At 44.6% G+C, this 27,168-nt stretch overlaps 1 protein-coding gene across 1 annotated transcript in view; it reads right to left on the bottom strand.

The window, feature by feature from the left end:
* The window catches only part of SV2B (synaptic vesicle glycoprotein 2B), a 208,697-nt gene that overhangs the window by 71,033 nt on the left and 110,496 nt on the right, over window positions 1-27,168 (bottom strand). Inside the window, 1 exon segment of the mRNA XM_007078246.3 lies at window positions 5,949-6,791. Within this exon segment, the coding sequence (XP_007078308.2) occupies window positions 5,949-6,399 (451 nt within the window). The 5' untranslated portion in view covers window positions 6,400-6,791.

The raw sequence follows: 27,168 nt of genomic DNA, 5'->3' as shown, positions 1-27,168 counted from the left end.
TTATGGAAAGAGCCTAAATGTCCATCAACTGATGAATGGATAAAGAAATTGTGGCTTATATACACAATGGAATACTATGTGGCAATGAGAAAAAATGAAATATGGCCTTTTGTAGCAACGTGGATGGAACTGGAGAGTGTGATGCTAAGTGAAATAAGCCATACAGAGAAAGACAGATACCATATGGTTTCACTCTTATGTAGATCCTGAGAAACATAACAGAAACCCATGGGGGAGGGGAAGGAAAAAAAAAAAAAAGAGGTTAGAGTGGGAGAGAGCCAAAGCATAAGAGAATGTTAAAAACTGAGAACAAACTGAGGGTTGATGGGGGGTGGGAGGGAGGGCAGGGTGGGTGATGGGTATTGAGGAGGGCACCTTTTGGGATGAGCACTGGGTGTTGTATGGAAACCAATTTGACAGTAAATTTCATATATTAAAAAAATAATAATAATAAATAAAAGTAATAATGAATGAGCATTTTAAAAAATTTTTTAGATGTTTATTTATTTTGGGGAGAGAAAGAGAGCGTGAGTGGGGGAGGGGCACAGAGAGAGGGAGACACAGAATCCAAAGCAAGATCCAGGCTCTGAGCTGTCAGCACAGAGCCAGATGTGGGGCTCAAACTCACGAACCGTGAGATCATGACCTGAGCCAAAGTCAGATGCTTAACCGACTAAGCCACCTAGGGGCAACTGAATGAACATTTTAATTAACAAATGAATGCATTCTCCTTGTCTGGAAGGAGACCATCTGCTTGAGAGTTAGCAGGATAGGGCCTTCGTCGCTGACAATGTTCTCCTAAACTTTTTCTTCCCGAAGAAAGACAGTTCTGGATAAGTGACCCCCTAAACCTCCACACTTGAAGAAGCTCAACTTTCTTCTTTCTAAAAGCTCAGGAAAGAGGCACAGGGACACCCAGATATTTTTGTTACCTGGCCTAAGGATACTTCTCTTATTTTCTGAACTGATTCATTTGATTCCAGGAAGAAAATAACAAAATACTCTATGACTTGAGGTCTGAATTTTGGGGTAAAGAATGTTCTCTTACTGAATTCTCTTCCTGGAACATCAAGGAGGAGTCAAGTCTAGGGGCATCACTTTCTTTCTGTTTCTTTATAAAGAAGCAGAGTCCAAAGGAGAAGATAGGTCACAGACTAGGAGAAAATATTTGCAAAAGACACATCCTGAAAAAGGACCGTTAGCCAAAATGTACAAAGAACTCTTCAAACTCAACAATCAGGAAGCACCTCATTTAAAAATGGCCAAACACCTTTACAGACACTCACAAAAGAAGACACATATTTGCTAAATAAACATAGGAAAAGATGCTCTGCATGGTACGTCATCAGGGAAATGCTGGTGAAAACATCAAGGAGATACACATGTAAGAGTGGTCAAAACCCAGGACACCAACGACACCAAACCCAGGTGAGGACGCAGAGTGGCAGGACCTCTCATTCACTGCTGATGGGAATGCAAAGTGGTACCGCCTCTTTGGACGACTGGCAATTTCTTACGAAACCAAACGTATTCTTACTATGTGATCCAGCAATCACACTCCTTGGTGTTTATCCACAGGAGTCGAAACCTTATGTCCACATAAAAATCTGCACACAGATGTTTATAGCAGCTTTATCGTAGCTGCCAAAACTTGGAATCAACCAGGATGTCCTTCAGTAGGTGAACGGATAAACTGTGGTGCATCCAGACAATGGAATATTATTCAGCACTAAAAAGACATGAGCCATCAATCCATGAAAAGACTTGCAAGAAATGTAAATGCAAATTACTAAGTGAAAGAAGGCAGTGTGAAAAGGCTACATAAATACTGTACGACCCAACTATTATAACATTCTGGAAAAGGCAAAACCTTACAAAAACAGAAAAAAAAAAAAATCAGTGGTTTCCAGGGGTCAGAGTCAGGGAAAGGCTGAATGCGCAGAGCACAGAGGATTTTTTAGGGTAGTGAAACTACCTGTGTATGATACTATTATAATAGATACATGTCATTGCATTGAATGTGTAACACCAAGCGTCAGCCCAATTAAAAGTAAAGTACAATTTTAATTGACCAATCAAAAGTAAAGTGCAAACTTTGGGTAACAGCAATGTGTCAATGTAGGTTATACAATTATAAAAAATGTATCAGTCTGGTGGGGTGATATTGGTAATGGAAGGAGACGAGGCACATGTAGGGGCAGAGACATGCCGGAAATCTCTGTACCTTCCTCTCTGTTTGGCTGTGAAGCTAAAACTGCTCTTAAAAAATTAAGTCTTAAACACATACAAACACACGCACGTGTGCGCACACACACACACACACACACACACAGAGGAAAGGGAAAGAGAGCTAGAACTGGGTTAGCACAGAAATGAGGAGGCATTGTCACCACCCAAGGGAGGGCAGCTTGATCTTAAAAGCCTGCGATAAATAATTTAGGCTGAAAAAAAAATATGCAATGTCATCACCTGAGAAGATGTAGCCCTGAATTTGGGTGGTTCATCATTATCAAGCCATCAGTTTAGTAAGAATAACACCTGTATAACAACAACAACAACAACAACAACAACTGAGATATCTTGAGCACCTATTATGTGCAAGCACTGTTTCAGGCAAGTTAAATACATCGAACTCACTGAATCGTCACAAAACCCTATAAAGTAGATCCTATTGTCAATCTCCATTTTGCAGACAAGGAAACCGAGGCTCAGAGAAGTGAGGCAACTTTCCCCAAATCATCCTACTAAGACTCAAACCCAGGCCACCTGACTCCAGAGTGCATGCTGCTCCTGTACCACTGCGACTATAATCTGCGGCCAGTGCTGGGAAGGAGAATGTCAGGATACACAGTAACGACAACTAACAGTGGTTCAGGACTTACGGAGAGCTGGTTGCTTTACCAGCTTTATGTCACTTAGTCCTCACATACACACACACCAAGTATTATCACCCTCATCCACATACGGGAAACTCGGAGAATTTACGACCTGCCCAAGGTCACTAGCTGATAAATGACATACCAGTGGCCAAACCCTAGTGGCCAGACTCCAGCGCCCACACCGTCATTTCTCACACCGTGCTGCCTCTCTGTGGGAAGCAGTCTATGGTACTCTAAGCAACCTACCAGGTGCCTGAAGACATGGAAAGCAGACCCGCCCCATAGCATAACCTCTTTTCCCAAGACCGTGTATGAGAGAAAGGCAGTATGGTGTAGCAGAACGAGTGTAGACTTTGAAACCAGACAGACCTGGGTTGGAATCCCAGCTCCGGCAATGATTACTGTGTAACCTAGGATACGGCTCTCCAAGCCTGTTTCCTGATGCGTACAAACAGGATGAAACTGCTCTCTAACCACCATGGTGACCACGAAGGTCAGAAGAAACAGCATGTGGAAATGCTGGTCCCTGGAGACCCTCCCGTCATCCACCTCCCCGGATCCATTTCCTTGCCCACAAAGGGGGTCCGCTGAGTGCATGGGAAGTCTTCCCTGCCCTTCTTGGGCTGAGTCATAGCACCTTCTTGGCAAACACTGAAAGCAAAATTGCACAAACATGAACTCTCCAGATTAGGACCACGTTCCCTCGACTCCCAGCATTTGTCCGGGGAGCTGTCAGGAGCCGTGACAGCTCTGTTACGAGACTGCCAGGCACCAAGGTGGCAGAGAGACCAAGGGGACATGAAATTATTACTGACACTGCCAATTTGGCCTGACAGGGACCCAGGTTTTCTGTTGAGAATACCACAAAACAAATCAATGCTGTGGATATGTTTAGATCAACTGGGGACTGTATGGTTTGGCTGGAGGCTTGGGGTCTGTTTTGGTTTTTGCCCTTATTAAAAAAAGAAAGAAAGGAATTTTAAAAAGCAACTAAACTGGGGCGCCTGGGTGGCTCCGTCAGTGAAGCGTCTGACTTCAGCTCAGGTCATGATCTCGCAGTCCGTGGGTTCGAGCCCCACGTCGGGCTCTGTGCTGACAGCTCAGAGCCTGGAGCCTGCTTCCGATTCTGTGTCTCCCTCTCTCTCTGCCCCTCCCCCGCTCACACTCTGTCTCATTCAAAAATAAATAAAACATTAAAAAAAAATTTTTTAATAAAAAATAAAAAAAAGCAACTAAACTTCTGTTGGTGTTTAAAAACTTTGGGTAGGGGCGCCTGGGTGGTTCAGTTGGTTGAGCGTCCGACTTCAGCTCAGGTCATGATCTTGCAGTCTGTGAGTTCGAGCCCCACATCGGGCTCTGTGCTGACAGCTCAGAGCCTGGAGCCTGTTTCAGATTCTGTGTCTCCCTCTCTCTCTGACCCTCCCCCGTTCATGCTCTGTCTCTCTCTGTCTCAAAAATAAATAAAACGTTAAAAAAAATTTTTTTTAAATAAATAAAAATAAAAACTTTGGGTAATATTCTTGTTCCTCAAGTTACTCCTTCTGCTTGTACATACGCAGCCTCTTTGGGTTCCCTAACAATCACCCCTGACACAATTTAATTATTTTCAGTGGTCCCTTAGTTAAGCAGAAATGGAGAAAACAAACTTTAAAAGCTTCCAGAAATGAGTCTTTATTGCAGATGTTTTCTTTATTTTAATGTCTCAATCTTATTAATAGTGGCTTTGAATCAGGGCCGGCAAACTACACAGCCCATAGGCTACATCTGGCCCTTTGCCTTTTTTTGCAAATAAAGTTTTATTGGGACACAGTTATGTCCATGTGTTTGTGTGTTGTCTATGGCTGCTTTTGTGCTGCCAAGGCAGGGTTGAGTAGTGGTCACAGAGACTATCTGTACCTGCAAAGCTTAAAATATTTGCTCTCTGGATCTTTATAGAACATGTCTGCCAACCCTTACTTTAAAGCTAGTACCGGAGAAGAGAACCACACGAGGCATTTCACAGCACTCGTCTCTACAGTAATTACATAACCCTCTGTGTTTGTCTGTCAACGCATCGTTAACACAATGCCTGTTTGTCCTGCTGTGTGTAAGTTCTTTGAGAGGCAGGGACTATGTCTGTCTGGTTCAATATTTTCTCCCCAAGGGCTGAGCACAGAGACTGGCACACAGTATATGCATAATAAATATTTGTTGAATGAATGAGCTAAGTTGCTAGATAGATTTTTAGTTCTTGAGGGTTAAGAACATGACTCAGAGCAAGTTCACAATAACTGTATGTTCGTTAAATAATCAATCATACGGACTTCAAGTTTAGAGAATGGATATGTTTTGCAAGACATTTAATGATCGAGGCAAATCCTTGTCTGTATTATGATCAATCTCTTCTACACCACGCCATTCGTGCCAACCTCTCTCTACACAAAATCCTCTGTCTCAGGCTCTGACATCTGATGCTTGGTTCTGATGTTGCTAGTCTCATTACTGATTTGCAAGGCTGGTCTTGCCTCCTGTAGAATTCATCTGTGCTTCACAGTGTGATTCCCAGTGGCCTGCAGGGGCTCTGGGGGTGTGCTCAGCCCAGCGTACATCCCCAAGGCACACAGGCAGTCAGCCCACTAACACTTACATACAAGAGAAACCAGGAGCAGGTGCCATTGGATTCTAGAAGGACACAGAGAGGACAGAGAGGAAGAGGCCTCTGGCCTACCACTCACAAAATGTATTTGTCATTTGAATGTAGAAGATGGTTGGTTTTAATACGAAGATGAGAGAAATGTGACTCTCAAAAAGGCAATGAGATTTGGAAAAAGAACCAAGAAGTTGAGATTCAGGAAGACCTAAGCAGGGATCCAAGCTCCAATACTTACCAGCTGGGTAAACTTGAGCCAATTAATTTTCTCTGAGACAAAAATATCTTAAAGGCAAAATGGATGTAAAGTGATAGCATCGCAAGGGAATTGTCATAGATTTAAGGTGTCTAATAGTAACAGGTGCTATGCAAGTTTTACTGCTCTTTCCCCTTCATAATTTAATGCCACAGAGAGAATGATCTTTGGAAATTTTACTTACCGAGCATTCCTTTTTTGGAACTGGACAGACACATGTCCTTCTCTGCACTGGGCAGGACAAAACTCACCACGAACACCTCCACTCCATCGGCCATCAGAGCCAAACCCAAGACGAAAAAGAGGATCCACTGGAAACGCCCGTGGCCACACTCCTCGATGATGTTCTCATACTGGTGGGCCAACTGCTCCTCGTCTTCCAACCTCTCAGCCATCAGGTCAGCTTGGCCCCGAAGGCCATCGGCTCTGGAGGGTGCCATCTTGGCCTGCTTGGCCTTGACATCATCTGGGTGAGGGATGCCCTGGTACTCCCCCTCATAGATCTCATCCTCCTCATCGTGGCCCTCTGTAACATCACTCTGTGCATCCTCCTCTGGGTTGGACTCATTGCCACGGTAATAGCCATCACTGGGGGCATGGCCCTCATAGCTGTCCTGGTACTTGTAGTCATCCATTCCTTGGTCCTGGGACTGCCTGGTCACCTCTCGAGCTATATCTCTCACTCCTTGGTAGAGGTTTGGGCTGTTTCAATAACCATCACCCATTATATGTGTAGAGGTCTCAATGTAGAATCTGTTCGTGTGACTCCTTGGGTGATTCTCCTTCTCGTCTCCCAAATAGAGCAGATGCGGGCAAAGACAAAGTAAGTATCCTTTTGCACTCAATGTCTATTGCGAGTCTTTGGAAAGTTTCAAATTCTAGTCTAGTCTCCTTCAGTGACCCAGCAGTGTTTTTGTGGGGGAGATGTTGATTAGAAATGGGGCCAGCTGTTTTCCTTGACAAGGAGCCCACAGGACTTGGCAGCGTGCTGGCTGGCCTGATTTGTTCTGCTACTGAAGGTTATGCCCTGGGAGTGCAGAGAAGGGAGAGAGCAGTGTTACAAAATGCAGAAATTCTCACAAAATACTCTCAGAATTGAATATATTTACTAATGCCAGTGCTTCAGGGGTTAGGTGGAGGAAATCTTGATTAGACGTTCAGATTCATATCGAATGAATAAGGACTGAATCAGTGAGACAAAGAGTAAGGGGAGAAAAAGCAGAGGGTCAGAGAGGCCCTTTGAAGGGTTGATGAACCTGTGAAGGGTGTCAACTCAACACAAGAACTAAATAGAAAGCAGGCAAAGGATTCTCAATACAAGGCAATTTTGTGCTACAGATTTTCTGTTAGAATTTGTCAAACCTTTGGCAACAGGGTAGGTTTCTTACATACCAGCTTCTGTTAGGAAAATGCCAGCTTTTCTAACTTTGCTATGAAGCGGCCATATGATTTTACATCTAGAAAGGTGAGGCAAATATCCAGGACCATTTCTCCAAAGACTCAGCACTGTGGTTTGAAGGCCACTCTGACCTTGGACTTGACTTAACTAGGCAGGAAAAGCTGCTGAAGACCCAGAGCCAGAGGGCTTGAGTCTGACACATAAGGACTGTGTGACCATGCTCACGTCTTTCTGAGTCTCAGGTTTCTCATCTGTAAATGGGGATAACAAGAGTACCTAACTCATAAGGTTGTTCATAAAATGCTTAGCACAGTATCAGACCTGCATGGTAAACACTATTGAGGCCCTGACATTATTGTTGCTCTTTTTTTTTTTTTTTTGGTAGCCCCAATTCTAGAAACCGGGACACTGTATTGTCAGAGCCAAGTCAAATCCCTGGGGCCACCTGTTGATTCTTATGCCCCATGACTACCACACCCTGCACCAATTAAATTCTTGAATCTCAGTTCTCACAAGGTTTGGAGTCACCACTTAATGAAGTCTACTGTGTGCCAGAAACTGTGCTTAAATGTGTCACATCCCTGGGGCACCTGGGTGGCTCAGTCAGTTAAACGGCCGACTTCAGCTCAAGTCATGATCTCGCAGTTGATGAGTTCGAGCCGTGTCAGGCTCTGTGCTGACAGCTCAGAGCCTGGAGCCTGCTACCGATTCTGTGTCTCCCTCTCTCTCTCTGCCTGTCCCCCGTTCATGCTGTGTCTCTCTCCATCTCAAAAATAAAGATAAACATTAAAAAAAATTTTTTTTTAATGTGTCACATCCCTTAGCCCTAACTCTCACAACAATCAAAACAAGAAGAAAGTATTTGTACTTTCGTTTTACAGATAAAGAAATTATGGCTCAGATGGAGCCAGGTCAAGGTCAAATAGCTAGGACCCAACGCCAGGCCCACTGACTCCCAAGGTCAGTTCTTTCCATGGCCCCTGTGCCTTCCAAATGCTATTCAGAGGGAGTGTCACATTAGATCACCCGGAGGGCTTTAGAATGCAGATTCCCAGAGCACACAGAGGGGCTGGTTCAAGTTCAGGAATCTTAATCTGCACACAGCTCCCTGGGGTGGGGGGGGTCCCCAGCCTCTCATCGAGCAGCCCTCAGGGGTGGAGGCAAGGCCCCTCCCACACACAGGACCCCACTTCAACTCTCTCTGGCTGCCAGACTCCTTCATTGGGGCCGCCAGAAACCCACTCCCCAGCTCAACCCACCTGCTGTCATGTATATGTGCCTTCAACCTTTACAACCTTCCCTGTCCCATCTGAAATCCACATGGACCTTTCTCACCAAGCTCAGCAGATGCTACCCCACAACGGACTGCACACACTCATCCTCACCGTGCTGACGGCACATCCCTGGGTGCCCCGCCCCACACCTGCCTGCCCAGCTCTTCTCACCTTCAGCCCTGGACAGACTCCAGTTCTGGAACTCATCTGACTCAAAAACAAAACATATGTCTTCTGGACGAAGCCGGAGACCAGGGGTTCTCAAACGAAGGGTGAGCCAGAATGACAGGGGCTTGAGGGACTTACTAGAAATGCAAATCCCAGGACCCCTCCTCCAAAGACTCTGAACCTGCGAAATGGGGGGTGGTACCTGAAAATCTGCATTTTCCACAAACACCCCAAGGACTCCACCAGTGGGCTGCCTTCTCAGAAAGGATCATGAGAGTTAGCAAGAAAGATTTACTAAGGACTGATTCTCACTTTATCTTTTCAGATTTTTCACCCACCCCAGTAAATAAATTTGTATTAGACCATGCTGGCCTGAACCATGTCAGAATAATATTCTAAATCTGTTTTTATTATATCCATTTAGGAACCACAGAAGGACTATAAATCGCATGTTTACAGCATGAGAGTTTTGCAAAGTGCTATAAAAAAAAAAAAAACAGAGAAAGAATGCCAACTGCCTGAGATCTTGTGTGTTATTTCCATCCTGGGGGCTCTGCAAAAATGTCATGAACCAGAAACGATAGATTTGCAATTCTAAAAGTACACGTGGGAACTGTCTCAAGGGGCAGAGGTCCTGGACTCGTGTTTTGCAGAAAGACGCAGATCTTCGTCAAAGCTGATTCCACTCATCTGATCCAGAGAAATGAGCTGCTGTGAGTGACTAGTGCAGAAGAGTAGGGAAGAATCCCTGTCAGGTGTTGTGGGTTGTTTTCTCTTCCATTGAGAAATGCCAAGTTATTTTTCCAGCAAAGCATTTTCTAGAGAATACAACCATCAATCACTTTCAGTGCGATGGGCGGAAACGTGATCCCCCAAGAAGGTGCACCAAAGCCATAAACCCCAGTACTTCAGAATGTGACCTTATTTGGAAATATGGTCTTTATAGAAGTAATTGAGTCAAGATGAGGTCATTGGGGTGGGCTCTAATCCAGTATGACTGGTGTGACCTTATAAAGAGGGGAAATATGGACTCAGAGACCCATCTGAAGAGAGAGATGAGGTCAAGACACAGGGAGCGTGCCATCCATAAGCCAAGGAATGCCTGAGGCTAACAGAGAAGGCTGGAACAGTCTCCCTCACTGGCCTTGGAAGGAACCAACCCTGATTGTGGATTTCTAGCCTTCAGACCCATAAGACAGTGAATTTCTTTAAGCCACCCAAGTTGTTGAACTTGGTTATGGCAGCCCCAGTAAACTAACACATTCAACACCATTGACAAGCCAAGCATTTATCAACTGAAGAACAATAATAAATAACCACAAGAGCAACCATTCACTGAAAAGCAATACCTCATTTATTCTCACAGCCAACAGTGAGGCAAGATTATTCTCTCCATTTCATGTAGGATGAAAGCCAAGGCTTCAAGGAAATTAAAGAATGTGTCCAAATAAACACAGAGAACCAGCATCAAGGATTGGATTTGAAGTTCACAAAGAGCCTTAAGGATGATGTACAAGGTGGAAGACACTGGACTCCAAAGATACAAGTTCAAGGTCACAGGCTGAGTTGCCTGCAGAGCTAAGAGTGACATCAAGCTTCTGACTCACAGGTTGGGCTTTGGGTGCCTATCCCCCACAAACATCCCCCAGGATCTTTGGTGCTTGAGGCATTGTGATAGATACCGACCTGACCTGAGCCCCATTCTCAAGAGGTCTGCTCCTCATGAAAGAGTCAGATAAAACAACACAAAGCATCATACAGTAATAAAAATGACAATCTTAATTATTAACAATATTATCTTTTATTTATTGAATACTTGCCTCGTGGCTTTGTGCCCAGGTGCTATGCTAAGTGTATCATGTGCTTCAGGCCTTTTAACCAGGACAACAACCCAATGAGGCAAGGATTATTATTATACTCATTTCACAGTAAACAAGATTGATGCTAAAAACATCATGATTGTAGGCTCTCCCAAGGAGTTCAGAAGAGGGACGGGTCCTTGTGGGCTGGGATGTGCTGAAATAGCATCCTGGGGACTTCCAAGGGCAGGAAAGGGCTCAAAGAAGCCAGCAATTGAGAGAAAGGCACTTCAGGCTGGGAAATAAGGATCAGCAAAGTCATGGAGAACAACTTGGCTTAGCTTGTCTGGGCAGCAAAGAAGCACGTGCCCACAGCAGATGATGCATGAAGGAAAACTTACAGGAGACACAGTGGGGAAGAAAAGAGCAGTCGGTCTGAATGCCCTGCTCAGGGACTGGGAATTTTCCATTGAGCAAAGGGAGCCATGACAGTTGCTGAAGTGACCACAGCAGCATATCACACAAAGCAGGGATCTAGAATGATCTCATTGGTGGGGATATGTGGCCTAGTTTTTAAGATAAAACCTAGGGATGACAAAACTAAGTAGAAGTGTGTGTGTGTGTGTGTGTGTGTGTGTGTGTGTGTGTGTGTATGTGTGTGGTTGGTAATAATCCAAAGGTGAGATTAAGCCCAGAAAAAGTTGGTAGCCATGGGACTGGAAGAGAAGGAAGGACACAAGGAGACTCCCACAGGAGAACAAGTGTACATTTCCTGTCAGCTGAGAAGGAGAAAGCGAGGTGACCAGGACAGTGGTGACTCCAGGGGGGCAAACTCTGGACTGGAAATCTTTCCAGAATCCTCCGGTTGCTGTATAATTAAAACAACAACAAAAATCTTTGACTTCTTTCAAACTGCCTTTGCCGGGGGGAGGTGGGAGGGGGGTATATGCAACAGAGTGGTTCGAGAACACAAACTCTGGAGTCATAAGGTGCCAGGTTCAAGTCCTGACTCCACCATTTCCTCTGACCTGAGCGCAAGCTATTAACCATCTGTGTCTCAATTTTCTTATCTGTAAAATGATTGTGATAAAAAATACCCACATGAGAAAATCCATGAAGAAGGCTTAGCATGCTGCCTGGCACAGATGTGATTGATACAAATCTGATCTGATTTTCATTGTTGTTGTTGTCATTATGATCATTATCTGACTGCGCCTTGACAATTAACATGGAGCCAGGATCTCAGCTTGAGCCCGGCCTAGCTCTGCTTGAGATGTGGGGTCCATCTGGGCCAGGCTGGGGAATCAAGTGCAGATAAAAACAAAGTGACATTTAGTTTCTCAAGAAAACCACTGCCTCTCAAAAACACGCCAACCCCAACCTTGTCAGCCTCTTCCCTCACCTCTCACATTCTACAAACCTCTGAGTCTGTGCTGTTTGATTCAGCATCACTGTGTGGTAAACACTTGTTCATAATTAAATATCACAGAGAACAAAGCTAAAAATAATATTATAATAAAGTGATGTAACGCTTCCCAAAATGTGTGCTATAGAAAGTTAGGCATTTAATATGCTCATTTCAGAGGGGAAAAAAAAGAGAATTCTAAGAGCAAATAAGTTTAGGAAACATGGCATTCTGTTCTGGAGATTCAAACTGCATATTTCTATATTAAGTGCTGTGAAAGACCTGAATAAAAACCTAACACCGCAATGAGATTTACCACACACCCAACAGAACAGCTCCCATCAACAGATAAACAATAGCAAGGGTTGGCAGGGATGTGGTGAACTGGAACCCTCATATGTTGCTGCAAGGAATGAAAAATGGTTCAGCTCCTTTGGAAAACAGTTTAGCAGTTTCTTAAAATGTTAAGCATGCTCTTACAAAATAACCCAGTGATTCCACCCTAAGAATCTACCCGAGAGAAAAAAAAAAAACAACATATGCCCACCCCTGGAAAGCTGGGAACACTTATTGGCCCCCTTGGCAGGAATCAGCAGCAGCTGTGTCTTCTGTTACAAATGGCCTTGATGGGAAATTCTCCCAGTGAGTCAGGGCCGAAGAAAATGGCAGATAATCTGGACCAGAAGGACCAGTACCCCAATACATGAGCTAGACTAGGGTACTCCTGAAACTATTTGGCTTAAATGTAAGGGGAAATGAGGCACATAAATGTATAACTTGAGTAAATGTTATTTGAGAACCTTACTGTAATTCCATTTTACATGAACAAGACATAGGGAAGTCAACAGACTCAGATGGATACTAATGAGATGTCCAATGTGTTAGTTAGCTTTGCAAACACCTCTTCCTTAAATTCCTATCCTAACTGTGTAGGTCATGCCAATAATGAGTACTAAGAGAGGGCAGGGGGACTCAGCACAAAATACTATCAGCTGTGTAAGAGAAAGACCACTGGACCACTAGACATCGGACCTGAATTATAGTCCTATCTCTACCATCAGGTCATTGTGGGACTTTGGATGAGTCATTCACTCTCTGAGGTCCCTAAAATGAGGGGCTGTGCTAGGTGACTTCTTAAAGTCCTTTCCAGTCTCAGACTCAACATTTTCTTCTGTATCTGTGACAGTGCTTCGAACTATCTACATAATATTTAAAACATAATTGTTATTATTTTAATATCTAGGATAGTGTCTTTTAAGAGCAACCATCTTTAGCAGCCAAAAGATAAACCATTTTTTGGCAATTGGATGGCTCTTTATTCTTAAACATTTAGAATTATTCCAAGAGGTCCCATGGCATCATGCACATATCTCTCTTATCATATTTTATCATAATTGTTTATATGTCTCCCTGCCAAGAGATTGTAAGCAATTCTAGGATAGATAACACCCTGGGTTTTACTGATTTTTGCACCTACAACACCAAACACAGAGCCTCTAACCACAGAAGGTCTTTGAAAATATTTGCTCATGAAAGAAGGTTAATAGCTATTTAGTGCTGGGCTGGAAGCAAGTCTAAAATGGCCCATGGGCCAGAGTGCCCTTGCACTTGCTGTAACTAGACCAAATGGTTTACCTTTGTTAAAAAAAAAAAAAAAGTCAGATCAACTGACATCCTGAAGATGCCACCTTTCACAAGAAGTCATTCATTCACTCTTTCACCTCCCTCACGAGCTTTCTATTAACGCCATGTTCCCAGCTGAGATGGCTGGGGTGCTTGGGGTTCCAAGGACTGCCTGAGTTATTTATTATCAACTTCCTGGCCATATGATAGGTTTGAGCCACCTGCAATGCTTTTTGAAATACACTGCTTGATGTTGCTGGGGTAGCTGACGCCAACCAGTGGGCTGAAAAGACCAAAGCTTATCTGGCTGGTTTTGGGAGACGGTGTTCTCTGAGGCACCCCGCCATCACTGTCCTTGTCCCACTTACAACACCGTTGGCTCATTAGCGTGACACAAAAGCACTTCTTTCCTTTCTTAGCTGAATCACCCAGCTATTTCTATTGTGTTAAAACAGGAAGCTAGTCTCCAAGGAGTGAGAAATGATTGATTATTAAACAAGAACCAAACCACCTGATTTTTCGGTGGGAGGAAAACAGCAAGTATTTCAAAGCAACACTAAATCCTTGAGAGTAATAGGAATGTTCAGAATGCTTCTTCATTTTATACATTTTTAAATTTTATTTTATGGAGGGAGAGAGGGGGAGAGGCATAGGGAGAAAGAGAATCTCAAGCAGGCTCAGTGCAGAGCCCAATGCAGGTCTCAATCCCACAACCCTGGGATCATGACCTGAGCTGAAACCAGGAGTTGGACACTCAACCAACTGAGCCACCCGGGCACCCCAGAATGTTTCTTCATTTTAAAATACAGAAGCAAGATGGGGTGCCTGGGTGGCTCAGTCGGTTGAGTGTCCAACTTTGGCTCAGGTCATGATCTCACGGTTCATGGGTTTGAGCCCTGTGTCAGGCTCTGTGCTGAGAGCCTTGAGGCTGCTTCAGATTCTGTGTCTCCTTCTCTCTCTGCCCCTCCCCTGCTCGTGCTCTGTCTCACTCTGTCTCTCAAAAATAAATAAATGTAAAAGAAAAATTTTATATACAAAAACAAGAGCACAATTTATGGAGAAGTATGCTAATCAACATATTTTTTACAACATCAAACTTGGAAAACAAATGTATTACACAACAGGGAACAGGTAAATAAGAGTTAGTATATTTATACAGCTAAATATTATGGTGTTATAAAATTTTGTTTTTTGAAGGACTTATTAAGAAAGAAGAAAATGATCACACTATAAAGTAGGTGGAAATGCTAGGTAAATAGTATATTTATATCATTATACCAATAGTTTCCATAATATTATACATTGCTAATATGTATTTACATTATGTAAATAGGCAGGATGACTTATTAAGATGTTAATGTTTGCCTAGCATTCCCTGAAGTGCTCATTTTCTCTCTCTGCTCCTCGGTGTGCTAAAGGTGGATCAGTGTTTTCCATGGTGTGGTTCTCAAACCACCTGCAAGAGAAAGGAGAATCATTTCGTGCCAGTTAAAAACAGAATCCTGGAACCCATTCCTAATCTTATGAAACAGAAAGGGGGCAGAAGTCTGTTTTATTAGCAAGGTCTCCAGGTAATTTTGTGCTTGCTCAAGGTCAAGAACTTCTGGCTTAGGTTTTTCTTTCTGCAGGAAGCAGGTTACATTTCTCTCTCTCTCTCTCTCTCTCTCTCTCTCTCTCTGTGTGTGTGTGTGTGTGTGTGTGTGTGTGTGTGTGTGTGCGTGCATGTGCTGATTCAAGGGCGAAGCCAAAGAAGGCTTCAACCAAGTCTTCAGACAATTAGACCCTTCCAGGCACTAAGCTAGAAGGGAAGAGGAAGAGAAGCTGGTGTTTTGACGTGTAGATGAGGTGCCCAAGCTCTGAGAGAGGGGAACTCTTCGAAATAGGAAGTGAGTCTACGGCCATACCACCCTGAACGCGCCCGATCTCGTCTGATCTCGGAAGTTAAGCAGGGTAGGGCCTGGTTAGTACTTGGATGGGAGACCGAAATAGGAAGTGAGTTCCCTGAAAGGAGATGGAACCCAGTCCCTCTTGAAAGTAGCACTCTGGATGAGGGATAGCTGGGGAGTATCTACGTAGGCTGTTAACCCTGCAGCTCTGGGATCAGCAACAAGGGTTGCACCCAGTCGTACAATCTGTAAACAGAATCAAGAACTGTTGAGTGGTGTCAGTGTTTTCATCCAAACTGGAACTGCCTAGCGGATGGCAAAAAGCTTGCTCCTTTGGGCACCCCTGAGTAGCAGCTAGAACAAGGCTACATGCCATGGACTAAGAGCCAGGTACCCCCAATGTTTGGGGGACCACTTAAGTGGTCCAATGGAGTGGGGAAGGAAGCCCCAACCAAGACTGATAATGGCCATCTTATCAACACTACTGTAATTTGATTAAGAAAAACATTTTTAATGCTGTTTCTTGCCTTGGGTGATGTCATAAAGAAAATTCTTGCCTGCCATGAACATTTACAGTTACCAGCTCTGACGCTTACAAGCTCAGAGAATCAGGGAGAGCTATTTACCTTTTAAGCTTCAGCTTCTTCATGTGTGAAATGAAGGTAATATGGGTTTTTATTCATTGGGATGTTACGAGATTTAAATGAGTTAATATGTTCAAAAACCTCAGCACAGTGCCTATCACCAAGACAGAGCTCGCTAAAAACAGCTATTATTATATAAATGCCCAACACACAGACATGCATTTCTACACAGTCACTAACCCCTGCAGCAACGCATTGCAGAGCCAAAAGGACAATAAAAGCCTTAACCTCACCCCACAAGCAGAAAATCTGCAGCCTTGGAGGGGAGACCCTCTGGATTTTCAGCACTCTAGTCTGCTGCAGCCCTGCCCTGAATCCCCTCCCCATCCCAGGCCAGGGTCTTGACCGCTGCTCCCCACCACCCCACGCCAGCTCCCTTCTCTGGAGATCCTGACCCTGACCCATGTGCCTGCAGTCATGTGCTAATATTTTGCTCCCAAATGATTGATGCCCTAGGCCAGTGTTCCCAAAGTGGAAGAGGCTATCTTTTGTGGGACCCGACCTAGTTGCAAAGGGTGTTCAAATGTAGCATTAAATAACACTGAATCACATACAGAAAGGGTGAATGTATTTTCATGGTCCTTTCAATCCCTTTGATTGTCAAGGAAATCAAAATCTTCCTGAGGGAACCAGCACAGCTCTAACACCTACCTGCCAACTAGCGACTTACCCTTCTTCAACAAAGTGAAAAGAAGCGTTACATTCACAGTCTTTAGCAGAGAACAGTACCTACCTAGCTGAACATCAGTAACATAATAACACTGTATTGTTTTCATTGTGTTTGTTTTTATAGTTACCCTATGGTTAGAGGAGTGATATCGTTTCCTTTCTTAATAAATGCTTTCTGGTAATAGGAATGAGTTCATTTTTTTAATTAAACGGAAGCACAGGTGATGTATGATATTTGCCAAGGATATGGTAAAAATCGCAGGAATCTCCGGATGATTGGATGGAGAGCTGGCGAATTCCACCCAGATGGAAAACACTGCCTTCTAGGTAGAAGGAAAGCAACATTTTCTCACTGGAGTACCAAAAATGTATCATCTCATTTAACTTAACAACACTACAAGATAGATATCCTCATTTCCCTATTCCATAGAAAACAGAAACTCAGAGAGGTCAAGTCACTTGCCAAGGTCACACAGCTAGTAAGTTTGATCCCCAATACCCATATTTCCTCTCCTGCTGTCAGATAGGTATCTCCTGGAAACCAGTGCTATCTCAAAGAAACCTTAAATGTGCATAGGAATCTGTTGGTTACCACTGGGAGGGCCTGCCTGCCAGACAACTCAGAGCCCCCAACCCAGGGCCTTGGGATCCTGGCTTCCTCTATTCTATACCAGAACATTCCTCTACAATTCCACTTTACCTTACAATCAAATACATTCAACAAAGGGTATATACTGTATCCCTATAACTGAACACATCCCTGTATGTTCACTTAGGAACATATGTGCCCTAAGTAAATGCTCAGAATGACAAAATTATACAGCAAATCTTATAAATTTGGGGAATACAATGGTTGGAAAAATTTTCCATTCCTGCCTTCTTGGTTCCTTGGCTGACCTAATAATTGACATAAGACAGACTAACAGAAGAAAAACGAATTTAATTTTGTATGCACAGGAGTGCCATAAAAATATGATACTCAACGAAGTGACCAAGACAGGCAGCTTTTATACCTTTTAGACAAAGAAACAATACATTTTTAAAGAACTGACAAGGGACACCTGGGTGGCTCAGTCAATTAAGGCTCTTAATTTCAGCTCAGGTCATGATCTCATGGTTTGTGGGTTCAAGCCCTGCGTCGGGCTCCATGCTGACAACACAGAACCTGTTTGAGATTCTCTCTCTCTCTCTCTCTCAAAATAAATAAAGAAATATTTTTTAAAAACATAGATTTAAAAATTAAGTTTTAATTTAAAATTAATTAAGATTAAAAAAAATAATTGACAAGAGGAAGGAGTTTGGGCTCGGGGCAGTAAACTAGTTAAGTGACAAGGTTTCTTCAGGCAACCCTCTTGGCCCTAAATTCTCTATTTCTGGTGATAAGGATGCTTTCTACCCTCCTGGTATAAGGAACACACCTTTCACAAAGCGGATTTATTTCCTGCTTTCAGAGGAACAAAGGAGGATCAGAGGAGTCTTCTGGCACCAACTGTTTCTTAAGTAAGCTTAATTCAAAATAATCAATTTGCCAACGTGGCATCTTTTCAGGTGGCCTCTTCTGCTCTCCTTCAAATATGCCAAAGTCTAATGATGCACCTACAGCAGAGCTGATGTGTCAAGAGGGAGCGTGGGGGAAATTTGGGGGGGTGGCTGGAGATAAATGTGGACGAGAGGGTGGAGCCAGACTGGGAAGGTCCTTGAGAGACAACAAAAAGGTGTTCAACTAACTGACACCTTGAAGCTCAAGGAGGCTGGCACAGACCCATTTTAGGCTAGACTGGAGGAAGGGAAAGTTTTTTTGTTTTTTTGTTTTTTAATGGTTGTTTTCTTTGTTTTTTTTTTTCCAGAAGCAATAGTGCCTTTGGAAAGAAAAGAGCTGTTAAAACAGATCCCCTGTGCTACCAAGATCCACTGGAGGCTCAGAGAACACAACAGTGGGGGGTCTCTAAGGGGGCATTTATAGGTAGGTCATGTTGGTGGTGGACTTCAATTTCCCCGGAGCAAGAAGAGCCATTAGAACCTGCTGGGCCTTTCATATACATTTTCCTCCTTCCCCAAATAGATCTGATTCAAAAACAATTCTGCTGGTTGAAAGCCCGGCTTAAAGAGAAGGAACAAATAGTTTAGACGAGGACGAGGACGCCAATAAAAGAATGGCTTTGAAGACACCCGTGGCCGTCATCAAAGGAAACCAAAGATCCCCTTCTTGTGTGGCCTGCAGATTTTTTCCAGCTGACCCTCTTTGCTTTTAACTTTTGACATTATGCCAAACAAACGAGCTCTGGAGACGTGCCCCACGTCTCTGGCACTGTCTTAGTGTATCTCTCAACTGCATTCCCACAAGGCTGTTAGCCCCCCTGCGCATGGCCAGACTAAAATCTCTCAGTGGCTTCTCAAGCCCCTCAAAAGACTGTCCTTAGTTTGGCCTTGAAGGACCCTCAATAAATACCCACTCTACCTCCCCAGCTTTGTTTGCTCCCTTTCTGGTAACCCCTCCCTAGGGGATCAACCATACCAAACTACCATCATGACAGTCGTTCACCATTTCATAAAAACTTTTGGGGGCTCCTATTAAGTGGTAGGTGGTAGGTCCCAGCTGCTAGGAACCCCCAAGGAGAACATAACGAGCCTCTGCCCTCATGGCCCACGTATTCTAGTTGATAGCAATTTTACTGAATCTCAAAGCAACTGGCTTTCTGCAAGCAAATGGTCCTCTCTTCACACATAGGATAGTCTCCATCTTTTGGTTTGTTAGCACCTTTGGGAGTATATCCCAAAAAGTAAAAATACAGAACTGGCATGAGACGAATGATGTGCTGCTCCCAGAGGGGACCCTGGTAGAAAATCGGGGTCTTCAAAAACTTTGTAGAAACACATCTGTGAGGAACACAAAGACTATCAGGTGGACAAACTGATGTCGATGATATCAGGGAGGATCCAGGAACGTCCAGGCTTGCCCCAAAGGCAAGTCGGAGCACCATGGCAGGCTGGGTGAGCACTTCATCCTGTCCTGGCGTCCTGATTCACCTGTGCTCCTCCCTCAGGGGCCGTGCATGTTTTTTTCTTGAAATTAAACAGTTTTTTGCTACATTCTAGCCTTGTAATAATTACCCAGCTCCGGAAATGCCCCCTCCTCGAGTACTGCCTGCAGCTCAGGTCCATGGACTTACCCCACACTGCTTGGCTAGGGTCACCTGGTCCCCACCATCCAGTTACGGCTTCACCCTGTACTCCATCAGCCTGCAGCTCTCCCAGCCCCAGAAACCTCCCCCACACTTCTCACTTTGGGGAAACCAGGAGAGGCTCATAGCTCATCTTGCTCTTATCGGTCCCATGTATTTCCCTGAAGTAATAATTTTTTTAATTACCTCGGTGTGTCTGAATTCCTGTCTGCATCTCCTAATTATTGCGGAATTACTCAGCCTCTGGGTGTGATGGGCCCTGTGGCTCTCCTCCTCTCCCCTCCCCCCACTGCAGCGTGTTAGTCTCTATAATTAGCCCGCCCCTTCTCTCCATCCTCACCCCTAATTCAGCTTTGGCAGAGTATAAACTTTGTAATTAGAAAGGGCTAAAATGTTGCCAGGATTGCAAACATATTTAGTGCGAGAGCCTAGCGTTTTGTACAGTTCTGGGCTCTGCTCCAAATCCTAGAGTAACAGGGAAAGGACAGGGGAGAGGAAGAAACCCTTTAATGAGCTTGTAGTATATGTTGGGAGCTTTCTCACTCAATCTCATATAATCCTCACAAAGACCTGGGAGGTGGGCTTGGGAAACAGAAGCTCAGAGAGGCCAAGAGCATTGCCCAAGGTTGCATGCCCAGAGGGAGGCAGAACAACGGTCTTTGGGGCTTGCCCGCTTTATCACAGAATATCACATATTATCTCAGTCTGGCATCTCTGGCCAATCAGGTGATGCAATTCCTCCGCGTGCCCTTTCTGCTGTCCGCTGTTTGGCTTTCCTGTTGAAATTACTCCTTTGTATTTGGCAAGGAAAATTTTCAAAGGGTGTCAACACTTTAAAACACTTTGGTTAAGCCCCGGAAAGCAGGACTGCCCCCATGGCTCACTCTTGAGGCTGACAGCCTAGACTGTAAGCGCCTTGAGGGCAGGGTCCATCTCGTGTTCATCTTTGTTTCCTAGGCAGCAGGTGGTGGGACTTTTGCATTGATAGGCTCTCAGTGAATATGATATTGCAAAGGAGAAATAAAGCCGAGATTGGACCCCTGCCCAACTGAAGCCCAGGGCAGTGGAAACCTGCCTCAGTGGAAACCTGAGTAACACATCACAGCATCCTTTATACTGCCCTTGAGATGAAAATGAACTCTGAGAGAGCCAGGTCCTGGCCTCCCAAGCAGGACCGAAGGGAGGGGCAGGTAGGAGAGAATCTGGGTGACAGGAAGATCATCTTTTTTAAAAGATGTGTTTTCACTGTCCTCCTATTCCTAAATTGCCTTATTATATAGAGGGCTGTCATACACAAGGAGGGAAAAAGATGAATTTGGAGAAAACCTAGCGGGGATATTTTCATGGGCTCCTCAACAGCTCCTGGAATCATCCTAGAAACAGATGGCACATCAGTGTGATACGCCACATGAAGGACAGCTCCCCCCTAGGCCTCGTCCGGGGTCCACCCCCAGAGCAGCCTGCTGTTGTCATCAGGAGCCTTGGAACCAAATACACGATGTGGCTCTGTGTTCCCTGAATACGTGAGTGTCATTCGCAAAATGATCTTTGGAAACTTTCACCTCTGAAACCAATGAATCCAGCGTTGTTTTCCTTTCAAAGGGGAAAATGACACGTTCTTCTTCATCATAAACCACCCGGTAATGATTCCCCCTAGAGATCTATGGAAAAAGAGGCAGTCTGCAAGCTGTTGTGCATAGAAATAGAAGTACAGACACACACCTTTTTGCAAAATGGGAGTGGTCTCTGGTGGAGAAGTTGAAGCCAGCAGCTCAGACACCGGTCGGGCTTCTACTGCATCAGAGTTTCTACTACATCAGAAAAGCTACAGCTGCTTTCTCTGGGCTCAGAGCCCCTGGCTCGGCTGTTGATGTCAAGTTGACCAAACAGCCTTGATAGACACGCTCCTAAAAATTGGCCCTTTGTTTGCATGAACTAGACAAATCACCCCCCTGGTGGGCGTCACCCAGCCCATTTTCAGATACAAAGATGACAAAGGTGCCCTACTGAGGCCACTGTTTGCTCTGGACACAGGATGCTCTCCACAGAGGTATTCTTCAACCCCACCTTTTAAATTTGCAGCAGGAGAATGATTTAAAAGTAACTGCTTAAGATTCCATTTCACATCTTTTACAGAGTGGTCTCAACCCAAGTGCCACTTTGTCACTCTCCTGGGCCTCTCGGGTAGACACACGTCCCCATGGGTCACAATCTTCTTTCCTATTTGGGGTGATGTAGCAAAACAAGGGATCCTCACATCAGCACATCAGCCTTTCAAATTTCTAGATTGATCAGAGGACCCATTTTCCTTCCTCTTGACACCCCCCGACTTTAAACTTGCTCTCTGTACAGCATAACCAAGTCAAGAGGAAAGATAACAGGCACTAATTAGGTCTAACATTTACAACTTCATGAGCACATCGGTTGACAAACCAGAAGACAACTCCATTATCCTCTTAAGGAGTCATGGATCACCTGAACCCCACTCCCTTTCACTCAAAGCGATTGTACAACTGTGAGCTTCCCAGCAGACGCTGGGCACAGTGTCCCCGGATGGACAGCCCTTCTGAAGTCCCCCAGCAAAGGGAAAGTTTTCAATCCAATTATAATGCAAAGAAAATAAAGCCTTCTAGAAGAAGAGGATACAAAGGAGGGAGAAGAGAAGCAACAAGGTTGAACTCCTTTCTAAAGCACAGTGAGTTGGTAAGCTTTTAGTAAATGCTTATTAACAAACACATACTGGGGCCCCTACTTCAGCATTAGATCAACGTGGGTCCAAGTTCTGACTGAGCCTCTCAACATCAATTTGCCTCTTTATTAAAAACAAGCTCATAAGGGGGGCTGCCTGGCTTGCTCAGTTGGTAGAGCAGGCAACCTTTGATTGTGGGGTCATGAGTTCAAGCCCCATGCGTGGAGTACAGTTTACTTAAAATTTAAAGAAATTTAAAATAAAAACAAGCTCAGAGGGTGGTGGTGAAGGTTAGAAGAAAGTGAGTGGATGGATATATAAGCACCAGTGTGTGTGTGTGTGTGTGTGTGTGTGTGTGTGTGTGTGTGTGTAAATCCCAATAAGTATCATCCAGCATCATCAACTTTCAACACATCACAAATGTGGGTTAGTTTTTCTTGTAAACAAATACCCCTACTCAAAACTAAAAAATGTTAGAAATTTACAAGAAATGAGGGAATTATCTTCATGCACTTGTCCAGTAGAACTTTCTGCCCCGTCCATTACAGCAGCCACTAGTCACAACCGGTCATCAAGAACTTGAACGGTGGTTCATGGGACTGAGATACTGAAATAAATTTAAATTTAAATTTAAGTGTAAATAGCCACAACAGAGCTAGTGTTGGACAATGTAGACCTAGATAGAGCCCCTTTCACCAAGGGAACAATGAACTTCAGAGACAGTAAGGAACTTGGCATTTGGTAGAAGCTCTCCACCTTCCAGAACACATCTCACCCTAGACTCCACCTCTCTGGCTCCAAGCCCTGGTTCTACTGTCCCCCAACTCCCCTCAAGGAAAATGCCCAGGGCCCCTGGGTGGCTCAGTCAGATAAGGTCTGGCTTCGGCACAGGTCATGATCTTGAATTCTATGGGTTCAAGCCCTGCCTTGGGCTCTGTGCTGACAGCACAGAGCCTGGAGCCTGTCTCGAATCCTCCGTCTCCCTCTGTCTTCCTGTCGCCTGTTGGCACTCTGTCTCTCTCTCTCTCTCTCAAATATATATACACGTGTATATATATAACAAAAATATATTTTAAAAAAACAACTTACAAATAAAAAGAAAAAGAAAAAAAAGAAAATGTCCAAGTGAAGGAATCCGGATTGTTTTCACTAAAAGCAAATGAAATTCAAGCTAAACCAGAACAAGATCACTGCGTTTTGAATAATTTAAAATGGAATACACAATAACGTTTTCGAATAAAGATACAAAAGTACTTCATCACAAAGGCTTAAGCCTTTAACTTTTACGGTTATTTGCATTTGAACAGGACACTCTTGATGCTTTTTTAAATGCTTCCATACATAATGGAACTCTAATGGTAGAATTCCAGGCAGGAGGGGGATGTCCTTTAAATGGCACCACACACCAACCTGCTGACCTAGACTACTGGAAAGGCTTGCCCTGTTTTGTTCTAAATCACCCCGATGACAGGAAATGAGGTAGAACCCGCTGACATCTCAGCCATGTCCTAAGTAATTGGGCGTCTGGGCAAGGCCCCCACTTGACGAAGTCTACAGGGAGAAAGGCTTATAAATCAAATCCAATCTTAAATCTTTGCAGAGAGGTTGAGACTCACAAAGGATGGCATTTGCCCCGCGCTCCATGGGCCCAGGCATAACTGCAGGCTCTTCGCAGGAAAGTGATTACTAGGCTAGGGCAGTGCGGTGAGAAGGTGTGATCTCGGGCATTTACTGGAGTTGCCTGGAGGGGGTACCGGCACACTGCACACAGACCTTCACACACACCTGAGACGGTACCCTCATTCTCCAGCTGCTGGGAGTGTGGGGGTCTTCAATCCACCCTAGAGAAGGGCTTTGCCCAAGACCATGCCGCCTCCCAGAGAAGCCTGAAGCCAATGACTTAGTGACGTGGGGATACAAAGGCCAGGTCCACTTGCCCCAGTACAAGCCAACTCTACTGGGTCTCTCCAGCTCCTACACTCCCCGGAGTAATGAGACTGTAGCCACCTCTTTCTTCCTCTGGCCACCCTGGCTTTGTTCACTGCCTCTGGTCTCACTCCCAAGCACACAGATCCTGCTTGCTAACCCCCCTCTGCTTCTCAGGGAACCCACCTGGGACAGGGACTGTGTGCCAAGCCCTGTTCTCAGGATTTACGTGTCCTCACTCTTAGAAGCAAGTGCTATTATTGTGCTCATTTCAGGGATAAAGAAACTGAGGCTAAACAGAGGTAGCTAAATGTTCCAGAGTCATCCAGGGGGCCTCAGAGAGCTTATGAAGATCAAAAGAGCTGATGTATATAAACACGCTTCTAATAGTGACTAGCACGCAAAGTAGTCACCTCATTCATTAATGCGTTTTGTTCACGCCATAAATATTGATTGAGCCTCTAGTGTATGCTAAGCCCTCTTAGCACTGCAGGCACAGCACTGAGCAAAAGAGTCAAAGCCTCTGCTCTCATAGAGCTAACATTCCAGCGAGAGGAGCAAGGCCCACTTGCCCCAGTGCAAGCCAACTTTGCAAAGTTGCAAAGTATGCAAGTATGCAAATCAACAAGTGAAGGTAAGTGTCCTATGAGCACTGTGTATAAGGATAAATCAGGGTAAGGGGGACAGGAAGGCAGCAGTGAGGATGGGGCTATGTTATGTAGGGAGGTGAGGGAAGACCTCATTGGCAAGTTGACTTTGGGTAGAAATCAGAAGTGAGAAGGGAGACAGCCAGGCAGATATTTAAAGAAAGAGTATTTCAAGTAAAGGGGGCAAGTACAAAGTCACGAACAAATACAAAAGACACCGAACAGAGGTATGACATGATCTGACTGATTTCAAAAGGGATCACTCTGGCTGCTGCTGTGCTGGGAATGGGTCCGGGGTGGGGGACAAGAAAGGAAGCAGGAAGCCTACAGGAAGCGTATCTTGCCATCATCCAGGCCACCAACAGCAGCGGGTTAGCCCAGGACAGTCACAATGGAAGGGGTAGGAACTTCCAGATGGGGCTCCTTGCTGAAAGTAAAGCTCTCTGGATTTGCAGATGAATCCGATGTGGGTGTGACAGCAAGAGAAGAGTCAAGGAGTCGAGGATTTGGGGCTAAGCAGTTCTGAGGATGCAGTAGCCACGAATAGAGATGGAAAACCCATGGGAGGGGGCACCTGGGTGGCTCAGTCAGTTAAGCATCTGACTCTTGATTTCAGCTCAGGTCATGGGTTCCAGCCCCGGGTCAGGCTCTGCACTGTCAGTCATATTGCATAGACAGACTACCCAGAGCTGAATCTCGGCTCTACTACTATGAACCGTGTGACCTCGGGCAGGATACTACACCTCTCTGGGCTACACTATTCTCATCTGTAAAATAGGTTGAATATTTGCACTCCCCTCATGTGGCCACTATGAGACTTAAATGAATAAATACACATAAAAGCGCTTAGAATAGGGGTTGTTAGGCAATAAGCACAATATAAGTATTTAAAAACTAAAAACTAGCCCTTCAAATAGTGTCAAACTTGAGGATTCATATGCAGTCTATAGGGGGAGAACTACTTTTCCTCAACCCTCTTAGGGCCCTGGGCTGGGTCTGAAAATTAAACTGACACTTTAACAGGAAGATTTATTTAATGTCAGTTTCATGTGACATGGGATCTTTCGTAAAGAAATGAAGACCCAAAGAAACAGTTATAGCTGAGTATATTTATGCTAGTTTTGATGAAGAGTGGGCAGTTGGGTAGAAAAATGATAGGATAAAGAACCTGGGGTAAGTGTAGTAAACTGGACAAACTTAGCAAGACCTATTTGTTGGGATTCTTCTTGGGGTTCATTTGGATTCAAAGATAAGGATGTTCCTTTCTTCTGGATATAGGGAGGGCACCTCTCACATGCAGGTTTTATGACTCATTTCAAGGAAGAAGGACAAAAGGGAGCAGGTAAGAGTGACCTTCCTGCTCCTGCCATTTTCTCAAACTCCTTCAGCTTAAAATATTCAACGTGTCAAGGTGCCATTTTGGGGGTAGCATGCCCTGAACCCAACGAGGTACAAGATGGTGCCCAGGAAAGGAGATTCACTGTATCTGAAGACTTGCTTCCCAGAGATGAAACCTGACCTTGACTCTGAAAGATGAATAAAAGGTAGTCAGATGGACACAGGGTGTGGGGTATGGGGATCATTCAAAATGGAGGGGTCAGGGGGCACCTGGGTGGCTCAGTCAGTTAAGCATCCGACTTCGGCTCAGGGCATGATCTCATGGTCCGTGAGTTTGAGCCCCGCATCGGGCTCTGTGCTGACAGGTCAGAACCTGGAGCCTGTTTCAGATTCTGTGTCTCCCTCTCTCTCTGCCCCTCCCCTGTTCATGCTCTGTTTCTCTCTGTCTCAAAAATAAATAAATGTTTAGAAAAAATGGAGGGGCCAGCATGTCCATTTCCCCAAAACCATAGCCAACATAAAATAGTTATCTTATGACACTTGTATCAATCCTTCTCCCTGATACTGGAAATGGCAATACGTCTAAAGAGAATGAGAATGGCTTCTAGTTTATTTACGGAAAATAAATCACCTCTGGTACAGTCCATCTGACCTTCTCACGCATCTGTCTTTAAGAGTTGGGCCAGGACTGCCACCACTGACCATGTGAAAGCTCCTGTTGACACACTGGAGTTTCCAGCAGCTGCTAAAGGTCA

Source organism: Panthera tigris, chromosome B3 (genome assembly GCF_018350195.1).
Source record: "Panthera tigris isolate Pti1 chromosome B3, P.tigris_Pti1_mat1.1, whole genome shotgun sequence".
Classification (NCBI taxonomy): Eukaryota; Metazoa; Chordata; class Mammalia; order Carnivora; family Felidae; genus Panthera; species Panthera tigris.
The sequence above is the reverse complement of the archived record's forward strand: the minus strand, read 5'-3'. Positions and strand labels throughout refer to the sequence as shown.